The 14081-nt window shown below is 47.1% G+C and overlaps 1 protein-coding gene and 1 pseudogene across 1 annotated transcript; both read right to left on the bottom strand.

Moving 5' to 3' along the window:
• Window positions 1–1334: 1334 nt before the first annotated feature.
• Window positions 1335–5280, bottom strand: LOC134367927 (cytochrome c oxidase subunit 2-like; annotated as a pseudogene).
• Window positions 5281–6075: 795 nt separating this feature from the next.
• On the bottom strand, window positions 6076–7119 carry LOC134367926 (melanoma-associated antigen B1-like). Its single transcript, XM_063084582.1, has one exon. The coding sequence runs from the start codon at window positions 7117–7119 to the stop codon at window positions 6076–6078; it is 1044 nt and encodes a 347-aa protein (XP_062940652.1).
• Between the last annotated feature and the right edge of the window lie 6962 nt (window positions 7120–14081).

The raw sequence follows: 14081 nt of genomic DNA, 5'->3' as shown, positions 1-14081 counted from the left end.
GGCTGTGGTGGGCCCAGGTGACGGACACTCTGGAGGCTAGCAGTACTGGTGTGTTGAGTAGTGGAACCTCTATGGGGTTGAGAGGGTTGATGCCTCCTGGTGGTCAGTAAGCCCCTAAGCTGGGGTTTGGGGCTAGGCTTGAGGGCTAAACGGCTCAGGAGAACCCGGTGAAGAAGAAAACTTCGGATGTAATAAATAGGATTATTCCATATTGCAGTCCTGTTTGGATGATAGTTGTATGGTGGCCTGGGAAGGTGCTTTCTCGTACTCCATCTCATCATCATTGGTATATGGTTAGTAGGTTAGTCAGTAGTCCTAGGATTAAGAGGGTTTTGGAATTAAATTGGAATCATATTGTTAGGCTGGATGTTATGAGAAAGGCAGTAGGGCTCCTGTGAGTGGTCAGGGGCTGGGATTTACTATGTGATAGGCGTGGGTTTGTTGGGTCATTAGGCGTTGCTGTGTTGGTAGAGGCTTACTAAGAGGGTAAATACATAAGCTTGGACTAGGGCTACGGTAAGTTTGAAGGTGGTGAGTAGGGTGAGGAGGGTGAAAGTAGCTGAGGCTGTCAGGGTCTCAGAGTTGTTAGTATTAGTGTAGTGTTTCTGATAAGGTGCATAAGCAGGTGGCCAGCTGTGATGTCGGCTGTTAACCGTATGGCTAGGGCTATGGGTTGGATGAAGAGGCTGATGGTTTCGATGGCTACAAGTATTGGGATAAGGGGGGTGGGTGTGCCTTGGGGTAGAAGGTGAGCTAGAGATTCTTTTGTTTTGTGGCAAAAACCTAGGATCACCGTTCCGGCTCACAGGGTGATTGTTATGCCTAAGTTTAGGGACAGTTGTGAGGTGAGTGTGAATGAGTGGGGCACAGGCCTAGTAGGTTTGTTGAGCCAACAAATAGGATTAGTGAGGTTAGTATTAAGGATCATGATTGTCCTTTGGTGTTGTGGGTTGCCATCAATCGTTTCAGAATAAGTTGAATTAGTCATATTTGTAGAGAGGTTAGGAGATTGTTGATGAGGCAGGAGGGAAGAGGATACATTGCGTTGGGTAGGCGAATGATGAGGGCTGCGATAGCTATTCCCTACGGGGGTGGTAAAAGAGGTGAATAGATTTTCGTTCATTTTTTTTCTCATAGATTAGTGTGTTTTGGAATTTTAGTAATTTTTTCTGCGGGGTTAGAGGGGTAGGTGAATTTTGAGGGTTTTAGTTGAAGTATAATGAAGAGCATTAGGATTATAAATATAATGGAGGTGAATCATGTTGAGGTATCTAGTTGTGGCATCTCATTGTGGGAAGGCCAGTGCTTCCATTCTTTAACTTATAAGGTTAATGCTATTTAGCTTCACGATGTGCGTGTTGTGTTAAGGTTGATCAATCTTCAAAGTGTTTGAGTGGGACAGGTTCGAGTAGGATGGGCATGAAGCTGTGGTTTGAGCCGCAGATCTCTGAGCATTGTCCGTAGAATAGGCCTGGTCGCGTTGCTGTTAGGGTTGTTCGGTTTAGACGTCCTGGAATCACATCCATTTTTACGCCTAGCGAGGGTGCGGTTCGTGAGTGTAGCACGTCTTTGGATGAGATTAGCAGGTGGACTGGGGTTTCTATTGGGAGTACTGTTCGGTTGTCAACTTCTAGGTGTCGGAGCTCCCCTGGTTCTAGGTCGGGAGTGGGAGTTATGTATGAGTCGAAGTTTAGGTCTGTGTAATCTGTATATTCGTAACTTCAGTACCATTGGTGGCCCATGGCTTTGACAGTTAAGAGGGGGTTATTGATTTCATCTGTTATATAGAGGATTCGTAGTGATGGAAGGGCGATGGACATTAGGATAACAGCGGGTAAAATAGTCCATATGGTTTCTACCATTTGGGCGGTTATAGTGCTTGTGTGCGTGAGTTTTGTGGTTAATATTAGGGAAATGATATGAAGGACTAAGGAACTGATTAGGAACACGATTATGAGGGTGTGGTCTGGGAAATATAATAGTTCCTCCATGATGGGGGAGGAGGCGTCTTGAAGTCCTAGTTGTAATGGGTGTGCCACAGAGATATAAAGGATTCGGGCCTATAAGTTGACTCTGACGAAGTCACGTAATGTTTTTACTAATATATCGCTTGTGGGAAAGTCCTAGGGGCTATGGGGTTGGCTTGAAACCATTCTTTGGGGGTTCGATTCCTTCCTTTCTTGTTGGGTCTTTACGTATACCTGTTCCTCAAATGTGTGGGAAGCAGGGGGGCAGCCGTGTAGTCATTCTAGATTTGTTTTGAGAAGTTCTACCACTGAAACTTCTCGTTTTGAAGTGAAGACTTCTCATGTTATGAAAATTATTAATATAACTGCTATTAAGGAGATAAATGAGCCTATGGATGAGACTGTATTTCACATGGTGTATGCATCTGGGTAGTTGGAGCATCGCCGTGGTATTCGTGATAGGCCTAGGAATTGTTGTGGAAAGAATGTCAGGTTTACACCCACGAATATGACCGTGAAGTGAATTTTAGCTCAAGTGGCATTGAGGGTGTAGCCTGAAAGTAGAGGAAATCAGTGGATGAAGCCTCCTATGATAGCGAATACCGCTCCTATGGAGAATACATAGTGGAAATGCGCTACTAGGTAGTATGTGTCGTGAAGTACAATGTCTAGTGATGAGTTGGCTAGCACAATTCCTGTCAGGCCCCCTATTGTAAATAGGAAGATGAAGCCCAGTGCTCATAATATAGCGGGAGATCATTTGATATCTCCTCCATGCAGTGTGGCTAGTCAGCTGAATACTTTTATGCCTGTGGGAATCGTGATGATTATTGTGGCTGCTGTGAAGTATGCTCGAGTGTCTACATCTATTCCTACTGTAAATATGTGGTGGGCTCAGATGATAAAGCCCAAAAAGCCAATGGATATTATAGCCCAGACCATTCCTATATATATCCTAATGGTTCTTTTTTACCTGAGTAATAGATCACGATGTGTGAGACTATTCGGAAGCCGGGGAGAATGAGGATATAGACTTCGGGGGGTGTAAGGTATCTGTATGCTTTAATTTGTGGTAATGTGAGTTGTTAGATCATTTTGTGATGAAACTTTAGCAATATTTATAAAAATTTAAAATTGTCAAACCTTCTTTAACCCAATTTCTGCTTTACTATGTCTTTCCTATAAAAAACCATGAACATTTACACAGAAATTCATGTTCAAAGGCATCAGTTTCAGTTCTATTAATCATAATTAATGGGGAACAACTTAGTGAACATTAGGAGGAGAATGGTTATTTATGGCACAAACACCCTTTAGAATTCTATGAAATAGTTTAAAACGTGAGGTGGATCTATATGTGCTGTCACAGAAGGATCCTGCATTCATTTCATTAAGTGACAAGAGCAACATGGCAGAACATAACAAGTAGCAGAACAATATGTACAATGTTACCCATGTATGTTAAAAACTTAATATATTTTGTAGCACATCTACGTATGACAATGCCTGGAATCAGCTTTAAAATGACACATACCATATTATTAATTGTGGTTACTGTTGAAAAGGGGGCTGAATTTTGGAGGAATGTCGTAAGGGGAGAAATTGTGATTTATCTCTATTAAATTTTTTTACAACAAGAATAGATACACAACTATTAACTCAATCGTTAAAATATTTAAATAGGCCTAACAATAGAAATAGTAAATGTGTATTACTCAGATAAAGTAAGTGCTAACTGACGCCATAGAAAAAAACCTAACTTTTGAATAGCTTAACACAACAAAAATTTGATTCTTGTGCACACAAAATCTGATGTGGGTTGGCAGAGGCTCTCTGTTAATAGGTGACCCAAGGATGCAGGCTGCTTCCATCACGTGGCTCCACACCTCACCATGGGCCCCCCCTTGTTTGCTGTTGAATGTAAGAGAAAGCATGGAGGTGTCAGACTAGCACTCATGTGCCTTGACCTGGAGGTGACAAACATGCATCTGCTATGTTTCAGTGATAAGAGTTAGTCACATAACCTTTACTAACTATAAGTGGACTGGGTTCCCAGGGCTAGTGGCAGCAGGACCCCAGGCACAGGAAGCCCACAGTCCCAAATTGCGTTTGATGCTCATTTTCACCTGGCTTCTTTAGGCCTGCTTTTAGTGCTTTGGCCACAGAGTACTTCCTATCACTTGAGAGACATTGTGGAACAGTGAGAAGAGAAATGAATGAATAGACACAAGATCTGCCTCAGGCCGGGAGGAGAGGAAAAGGGTGAGCTCTAGAGGAATTCAGACCAAGGTCTAGTCCCAGCTGTATCACTGACCAGCCACGTGAACTTCAGAATATTGCAAGTTCTCCATCGGCCAATGAGTTTGAAAAGCCCCATCTCACAGCATTGTTAGAAAATATGTAATCTGTGTAAAGCACCTGGCAAAATGACTGGCAAATATTGGGTCTTTAATGAATGGCAGTTTTTACTATGATTATATTAATACCAGAAGAGACTATTCTCTTCTCTGGGAATTCTATTTTATCCAGATGTCAGAAAATATTCAGTGCTTTAAAACAAACAAACAAAACCCCCAAAGAAGCTACAGTGCTGCTAAACAAATAATAGAAGTAAATTTTCCCCATTAGAGAATGCTATTCCTCTAATGGGCTTCACGAGGATTCAACTCAAAGTTTGCAGAATTTATGTTAAGGACCAGCAATGCCCCTCCCTCCTAGATGCCCTCCGTAACATAAATACTCCTATTTATTTTACCACTAATAAAATTTAGCCCTATCTTGGAGTTTTGCCAAATTATATGCAAAATAACCCAATTAATGAAATAGGCTCTGACTCCCCCAGCTAAGGGCAAAGAGTGCCAGCTTAATAGCTTTTTAGCATCTCACCTCAAGGGGGTATCATCCTTATTTCTCAGAAACTCCCTGGAGACCATATGCACAGCACACCTGGTTTGTGCATTGTGTTCAACTGCACTGGGACAAGAGCGTCGTGCATCTTTCCTTTCTACCTTAGGGAGAGATTCCACCTGCTTTACCCACAATCACGAAGTAATTGTTAAGGGCTGTTTCCTATTCTGGGCTTAGTCTCTCAACTATGGGGCTCACCGTCTGAGGGTTTGGCCCGTACTCATGATTATCACAGTCTCATCTACCCCACCATGGAGCTAACTTAAGGTTACCTCCCAACGAGGGACTTGCAATGTCCCAAACCACAAAGTGCCTTGCTCGACTGAGGGAATTCACACTTGACTGCTCTCATCTGGACCTCCTTCCCGTCCCCCACCATCCTCACTCTTTTACTTGTCGTGTACATGTTAGAGTGTATCAAGTCATCTTCCTTATACACTATCAGCTCTTAGACTCTAAAAATCCATGGGCAGCGGAAGGGTCTTCTTTATCTTAGAATCATCACTACCAGCACAGAGCCCTGCAGAGAGAAGATGCTCAATGAATGATGGAAATAAACAAGCTACTGATCAAAGAATGTAATTTATTACTATTTACTTTTATCTGCATTCTTGAAATAGATTATAGACAAGCAGGTATATATCTTTGAGTTTTACAAAAAGATAGACAAAAGTGAATAATGCAAAGAAAAAATTGACTATATTTTGCTTTGTTTCCCTCTATTTTAAGACTCCAATTATGTTTAGTGGGGTTCTATTACAGATTTCCAATAAAATCCCCATTCCAAAGCCATAAATTATCTTTTTCTTAAACCCCAAGAAGATTCAAAGATTTTCAAAATGTATTACAGAATCAGACTCCAATTATGTTTAGTGGGGTTCTTTTACAGATTTCTAATAAAATCCCCATTCCAAAGCCATAAATTTTCTTTTTCTTAAACCCCAAGAAGATTCAAAGATTTTCAAAATGTATTGCAGAATATCTAAACTCTTCAAAACCTGATAACAGCAATAAATGTGTGATCTGTATCATTCATAAACACAGACTCTGAATCTAAAAAAACATTCTACTCAAATAACAGTATTTGAAAGATACTAATGTAAAACAAGAACAAGAAGATATATATTATGATCTCTCTGGCCCCATCTCGGCCTCTCACTACTTAAGAGATTGGAAGCCCTCTTCAATAACAGAATCTGCCTCACACGTCACTAGGGGCAGGAGGAGCTGTCAGATGTGTAGGCCTAGAACATGCACTGGCCTTGGCAGAAGTGCCACGCATGGCTGCGGCTCTGGCTGAAGCTTTTTCTTCCTCATCTCTCAAAGCCTCTTCATAATGGAATGGGAAGGCACTAGGGGTGGTATTATTGAATTGGGCCAAAAACTCCAGGACTTTCATCTTGCTGGTTTCAGCATGGGCTCTTGGACCCCACAGGAACTGATAGCGTGGAGGATCACTGTTGGGTACCTGCTGGTACTCCAGGTACCTTTCCTTCACCAGATCTTGGGTGATGAACTTCCTGGCATCCCCAAAGATGAAATGACTCTTCCCATCATAGACTCCCATCATATTCAGGAATTCCCACATCTCTTTCTCGGAGGCGCAATTGCCACTGAAGAAGATCACACCCAGCAGAGGCATTAGAAGCCCATTCCTGGGAAAGCCCCGGGAACCGCTCAGGCTTCCATCATCGCTGGGATTTAGCTTGCTGACAAGGGTATAGGAGTGATTTCTGGGGTTGACTTCCTTCAAGTCAAGGCCAAAGACCAGCTCTATGTGCCTAGAGGCTCTCTTGAGGATCTCAGGGAATTGCTCTCTGTACCTTTTGTGGACAACCTTCAGCATCTCTGCCTTCATAATGGGCTCTTTCATTTTATACTTGTGCAGCATGAACTGCATCAGCGTTCCTGCCTTCCTGCTTAGAAGATCATGGCGTGAGCTCTCAGTGGAGGTTGAGGCCTGGGAGGAATTTTTTCTTCCCTCACCTTTACCCTTGGCACCTTTACCAGATCTCTTGCGTGAAACACCCACAGCAGCAGTGGGGGTGTGGGGGGCTCCCTGAGGCTTCTGGGGAATGCCAGCAGCAGGGGAGCCAGGAGGAGTAACCCCCAAAACAAGAGAGGAAGTGGAAGGGGACTCTTCCTCTGCTGCAGCGGCCTGAGCACCCTGAAGACCCTGGGTCTCACTTTGGGCCTGGTGGCGTTTCTCACGGGCTCGGAGCTTACTCTTTCGACCCCGAGGCATGATGACTGTGGTCAGAGACAGCAGGCAGGCGTGTGGGCAGGAAGTCAGGTGAAGTGGGCACCTGGAGGAGAGAGGATGAGATCTTGTGAACACCTTTAGCAAGGAGATATCACCTTGGATTTTAAGAAGCCAATTCCGCAGTTTCCCTTGAGAGTCCTAGGAACACATTGGGCTCTTTTTCTTTGTCAGCCTGTCCTCTGGGAACCCAGAGGAGGAAGTTACAGTGTGCCTTAGGCCATCCCTTATTTGGGGCTGACTGGGTCACAGCAAGACCCGGCAGAGTGGACTCCCTCTGTGTTCAAGGGTCCTCTCGGTTTGCATATGGCATCATCATCATCATGTCTATTCTGTGCTGTTCTGATGGTGACACCTCAAAGATCTTTGGGACCCATGAGAAGGAAATAAGGAGGTGTCTTAGTCCACCACTTCTGTGGGGTCTGGAGGCAGTTCTGAGAGTTTTGTGGGGCCCTCTGTCTTGGGATCATTGGCCATCAATCCGCTCATTCAGAGTCCTCATCTTGTCTACATCTAAAGTCTGAAATCCTCCCTTCTGCTGACTGATGCTGCATCTTCAGACCAAGGCTCTCACCTCCCTTAGACCTAATACAAAGAAATGAGGAGGAGTCTCAGCCTGACGACCCTGGGCCAGGATGCCAAGTGCTGAGAGCAGAAACAGGGCCCAACTCTTTGTTGTTCCCTCTATTTGGGGTGAGGTACCTTCTGTCCTCACCCATGATCCATACTTTTACTCCTGGGACGGCCTGGGGCTCCCCTCTCCAGACCTAAGGACATCTCTCCTCATACTAAGGCCCACACCTCCCTGAAACCCAACGGAAGAAGTGAAGATGGCAATATCTGAACACACTGTCTATTCTCCAGAGGTTGAAAGCTGTGGCTGGCAGGCTGAGGCCCAATGATGTGTGGTCCCACTCATGGTCCTCATTCCAGGTCTCCAGTTGGACTCCTGGAAACACCTAAAATTCCTCCCCCTTGCAAATTCATCAGACTAAGAGCATCACTTCTCTGTTACTCCTGAGGAGGAACTGAGGAACACATCTCCCTGACATCTATGCTTGTAGCCTCTCAGGGCTGACACAGAGAGGGACTCTGGTACCTCTGCTGATATGGGGTGGGAGTTCCCTGAAGTCCTCAAGGTTTTCTCTGTGATGTTCTGGCACAACCTGGAAATCCTCTCTCTACTGACGTGTGGCCCCTTGCATCAGATTAAAATTCTCACCTTCCTCAAACCCTAAGATGAAAGAAAGCATGCCTCACGTCCAGCACCCCCTGTCCTCTATAAGACCCCACTATTCTGGGGTCTTTGGTCTCTAGTCTTTACTCAGGCAACATCTGAGCCTCCCTCATCCCACCTGACTCTGCCAGCTTCACATCAAGGCCCTCAACTCCCCAAGTCCCCAGGGCTGGATGTGAGGAAGGGATACATTTGGCTACCTCTGCCTGGGGTTTCCCAGGGCTAAGAGGGGGTGGAACTTTGTGGACTACCACTCACGACGTTGGTGTTCATCTCAGTCCTCCCTGTCTTGACCTAATGCCTTTCTGCTCATACTAAGGCAATCAACTCCCTGAGACACCCTGAGAAGAAGTGAAATTTTTCTCATCTGGCCACGACTATCCATGGTCTCCTAATGCAACATTCAGGAAGGGATTCTGTGTTACCCTCACTGTTATGAGATGGGTGGTCCCCTCAGTTCTCAGGATCCTCTCCTTGACTCCTGGCACTAGCTGGGAATCCTCAATCTGCTAACCTTAGGCTGTCTACCTCGGTGAAATTCCTCACCTCCCTGAGATGCTCTAGGAAGAAGTGAGATTCTCCATGTCATCATACCCAGATCTCCCAAGTTTTGCAGTAGGAACAGAGCTCTACGTTCTGTTTCTACGTGGGTCACTTCTTTCTGGGAGGGGTCCCCTCATACTCAGTATCACCACCTTGGCTCCTGTTAGGAACCAGATCTTCTTATTCTGAATGGGGGCTGTCTCACTAAACTAAGGGTATTTATGTCCCTGAGACCACACCCAGAGAAAATGAGGGGACACCTCAGCCTGAGAGCTCTAACCCTGGCTTCTCAGTACTGAATGCAAAGGCAAGACTCTGTGTTCCCCTCTGTTCTGGGATAGGTGGCTGCCCCATTCCTCACACAGGATTTGTACCTTGACCTGTCATGGCCTAGGACTCTCCACCTCTGCTGAACTGGCACAGCCAGCCCTTCGCCTTAAACCGAAGCTCTCATCTTCCTAAGACCTTGCAGGCAGGAGTCCGGGGTATCTAAGTCTGCCAGCTCTGGCCTGGGACTCCCAGGAGCAGCAACAGCTGAAGCTCTCTCCACTGTGTAGCATCCCATTTCCTCACTCAGGGTCTTCATCTTGACTCTGCATACTTTCTGGGACTCCACCCTCTGTTGTCTGGAAGCCACACCACTCAGACAAAGATTCTCATATTCCTTGGACCTAAGTTGACAGAGTGAGCCACATCTTGCCAAGGCTCCTTGGGACCTGTGCTTGCTGACAGCAGGGCTGGGACTCTTAGGATCCCACTGTTCTGGAGTCTGTGGCTCTCTCAGGTCTCACAGAGGACTCCAACCTTAGCGCCTGGTAAGATTTATGACCCCTCCATATACTGACCCGAGTCCACAAGTCTCAGACCAAAGCCCTCATCTCTCTGAATCACTAGGAGGGAAGTTGGGGTGCTCCACATCTGGCTACCTTGCCTGGGGCTCCCAAGTTTGAGAGCAGGGCCCAATTTTGAGAAAACATCTGCTCATGAGCACTGAAAGTCCTAATTTTAATCTTTTCAGGGCCAAGACTCTCCCTCTACGAAGGGGGCTGTCCTCTTTAAACTAAGGCCTTCCTCTCCCTGAGGCCTTCAAGGCTGAAATGACACGGCTCCTCAGTCTTATAGCTCTGGCCCAGGGCCTATCAGGGCCGAGTGCACGGGCGGGACTTAGTGCGGCCCCTTTTGCTGTGGGTGAGCCGTGGTCCCCTCAGTCCACATTTAGGGTCCTCAACTTGACCTCAGACCAATTCTGGGAAGTCACCCTCGGCAGACCGGACTACACGCCTCTCAGATGCCACCTCTCAGAGAAGTGGAAGCAAGGGTGAGCCACATCCAGCTGTGGCTGCCCGGGGCCTCCCAGAGCCAACCGCAGGGACGGGACTTAGTGAGGGCCCGCCTGATCGTACGTGGGTGGGGGTACCTTCAGTCCACGTTTAGGCTCCTCAGCTTGACTGCAGACCAGTCCTGGGAAGTCACACTCTGCAGACTGGATGCCCGGCCTCTCAGATGCACCGCTTCTCAGACACCGTGCCTCTCAGACTCCACCTCTCAGACGTGCTGCTTCTCAGACACCGTGCCTTTCAGAGAAGCGGAAACAAGGGTGAGCCACATCCAGCTGTGGCTGCCCGGGGCCTCCCAGGCAGAAATCATCATGTCGAATGGATACCTGCACTCCCATGTTCATAGCAGCTCTGTTTACAATAGCCAAGACATGGAACCAACCTAAATGTCCACCGATGGATGACTGGATAAGGAAATTGTGGTATATATACACTGGAATACTACTCTGCCATAAAAAATAATGAAATACTCCCATTTGCAGCAACATGGATGAACCTGGAGAAACTTATGTTGAGTGAAATTAGCAAAGCACAGAGGGATAAATACCACATGTGCTCACTCATAAGTGGGAGCTAAGAGAGAAAGAAGGAAAGAAAGACCACAGTAGTGTGTTGGTCTTACAGATGGAGGAAACTATCCTAGGGCTACAAAGTGGAGTGGGGGGAAGGGGGGGAGGGAGGTTGGGGGATAATTGGGCGGGGGACACAGGGTACAAACGTAATTTCTGGTAATGGGTATGTGGCCAGTAGGAATCTGGCCCTCACATCATGGGCACGAGGGGTGACAATGAGCTTTGTATCTCATGAATATTCATAATAAAAATAAATAAATAATAAATAAATAAATTCGACTAATGAGAGGGCCTTAGATTCTTCCCTCTGCTGTGGTGTGACTATCATCCTCAGACCAAGACCTTCATTTCTCTGTTACCCCTGAGTGGGAACTGATGGACACCTGTGCCTGACGTATCTGCCTGGGGTCTTCCAGGGCTCACAGTAGGGAGAATTCTGTGTGGCCCTCACTGATATGGGGTGGAAGGTCCCCACAGTCCTCAGGGTTCTCACCATGACATCTGGAACAACTTGGAAATCCTTCTCATGCTGACCTGAGGCTGTTCCCTGTGACCTAGTCTCTTACTTCTATGAGATGCCCTGGGAAAACTAAGTGCGAATCATCATGTCCAGGTCTAACAACAGGGGTGGGCCTCTCTGCGGCCCCCTCCTTTCTGGGAGGGGTGCCCTCATCATTACTCAATGTCACAGCCTTAAAACCTGTTAGGGACTGGGTACCTCTGATGAATTGGGCCTATTCCATTAGACCAAGGCCCTCACCTCCCTGAGACTACCTCTGGAAAAAATAAGGGCATCTCAGCCTGTCAGCTCTACCCTGAGCCTCTTATTGCTGGACAGCAGATGTGGGCCTTGAATGTGGCCCTCAAATCTGTTAGTCTTTAGACGGGAAGTGAGGTTACTCCAAATTTGTCTACTCTGCCCGAGACCTCCTAGAGCCCAGTGCAGGGGCACTGCTCAGTGTGGCTCCCTCTTTTGGGTAGAGGTCCGCTCATTAGCCCTCACAGTTCTCACCTTGACTCCAGTTAAGGCCTCGGTCTCCACCATCTGCAGAATGAGGACTAAGTTCTAAGACCAAGGTACTTCCCTCCCTCCCTGACACTTTCCAGGCAGAACTCTCCCAGACAGCTTTCCTGAGGCCTCCCAGTGCCAACCACAGAGGCAGGACTTATGGGGGCCCCTTTGTTATGGATAAGAGGTGATCCCTTCAATCCACACTCAGGGTCCTCACCTTGGTATCTCATGAGAGCTTGGAATTCCTCCCTCTACTGACCTGAGTCCACCAGCCTGCAAACAAAGCCCTCACCTCCCTGAATTTCTAGATAGGAAAGTCAGTACTCCACACACCAGAGCCTCCCAGAACCGAGTGCAGTGGCTCTGCTTTGCTTTGTTACATCCATTAGGGAGAGATTCCCTCATTTAGACCTCAGGGCCCTCACCTTGACTCTAGTTAGGACCTAGCTCTCCTCCTTATGCAAAATCAGGGGTACTCCGTTAGATAAAGGCCCAGCAGTTGCTGAGACTTTTCAGGCACAACTCTGCCGGACAGCTCTCCCGGGACCTCCCAAGGCCGACCGCAGGCGTGAGACTTAGTGCAGCCCCGTTTGTTGTGGGTGAGCGGTGGTCCCCTCAGTCCACGTTCAGGGTCCTCACCTTGACCTCAGACCAGTCCTGGGAAGTCACCCTCGGCGGACCGGACTACAGGACTCTCAGACATGGCCTCTCAGACGGCCCGCCCCTCCGAAAGGCGGAAGCGAGGATGAGCCACATCCGGCCTCCCAGGGCCTCCCAGGGCCTCCCAGACGCCGCGCCTCCCAAACTCCGCGATTCCCAGACACCCCGCCTCTCAGAAAAGCGGAAGCGAGGATGAGCCACATCAGGCCTCCAGGGGAGGCTTGGGTCTTGAATGTTGTGGTTTGGGGGGCTTTCCTTTTGGGGTTGGTGATAGAGTTGTTTGTGGTTTTGTGGATGGCGTGTTATGATGAGGTGGAGGTTGTTATTAGTTTTAAGAGTATGGGTGATTGGGTGATTTATGTGGGGGAGGGGACGGGTTATTTTCATGAGGATTCTAGAGGTGTGGCTGTGTTGTATAGTTATGGGTGCTGATTGGTGGCGGTGGCTGTGTGGTCTTTGTTTATGGGTGTCATTATTGTTATTGACGTTACTTGGGGGTGGTTAAATAATTAGTAGTGTAGTCATTAGGATTGTAATGAGGAAAGAAAGGAAGTAAAGTTTGATTAGACCTTTTTGGTTGGAGGTGGTTGTTGCAGCTAGTACTTGGAAGTGGGCAATTTCTTTTGGGACTGTTTATTCTAGTCAAGCTAGGTCTAGTGTTTGGGAGGCTGTGCTTTGGCTTGCGCTTAGGCTGAGATAGGGTATTGTACGATGGGTAAGGGTTGGGAAGAATCCTAGGAGAGTAGAGAAGTTGTGTGAGGGTGAGGATAGTTTGGGGGTTAGGTTGAGTGAGTTTAGGCATAGTTCTAGTGCTAGGGTGAAGCCTAGAATGGTGATGAGGAGGGTGGATAGTTTGAGGCAAAGTGGTATAGTCATTTGGGGAATATTTATTGGGGGCATGCTGTTGGAGATGATAAAGCTAGCAAAGATGCTGCCGATTACCAGACGTTGGGTTGGGTTGGTGAGGTTGGGGTTGTTTTCGTTGATGCTTATTAGGGTTGGGAAGTGGGGTTGTCCTAGTAGTGTAAGAAAAATGGTTCGGGGGCTGACCCCGTGGCACACTCGGGAGAGTGTGGCACTGGGAGCATGAGAGCGCTCCCACCGCGGGTAGGACTGGCTGGTGCGCTCACTGGCTGAGAGCGGTGCGGGCGACACCAAGACAAGGGTTACGATCCCCTTACCGGTCACACACACACAAAAAAAAAAAAAAAAAAAAAGAAAAGAAAAGAAAAATAGTTCCGGTACTTTAGGCGGCTGTGAGGGTGGTGGCAATGAGTATGATTGTGAGGGCTGAGGTGTTAGTATACAATGTGTTTATGGTCTCGATGATTAGGTCTTTGGAGTAAAAACCTGTTAGGAATGGCATGCCTGTGAGAGCGAGGTTTCCTATGATTAGAGAGGTTGATGTAAGGGGTATAATTTTATGTAGGCCTCCTAGTTTTCCGATGTCTTCTTCGTTGTTTAGGTTGTGGATAATAGAGCCGGAGCATATGAATAGTATGGCCTTGAAAAATGCGTGCATGCAGATGTGGAGGAAAGCTAGATGTGGTTGGTTGATGACAATCGTTACTGTTATTAGGCCTAGT

This window comes from Cynocephalus volans, chromosome X, assembly GCF_027409185.1.
Source record: "Cynocephalus volans isolate mCynVol1 chromosome X, mCynVol1.pri, whole genome shotgun sequence".
In the NCBI taxonomy this organism is placed as follows: domain Eukaryota; kingdom Metazoa; phylum Chordata; class Mammalia; order Dermoptera; family Cynocephalidae; genus Cynocephalus; species Cynocephalus volans.
The sequence above is the reverse complement of the archived record's forward strand: the minus strand, read 5'-3'. Positions and strand labels throughout refer to the sequence as shown.

Coding starts and splice junctions, on each gene's coding strand:
- LOC134367926 (XM_063084582.1), bottom strand. CDS start 7,119: ATGCCTCGGGGTCGAAAGAGTAAGCTCCGAGCCCGTGAGAAACGCCAC.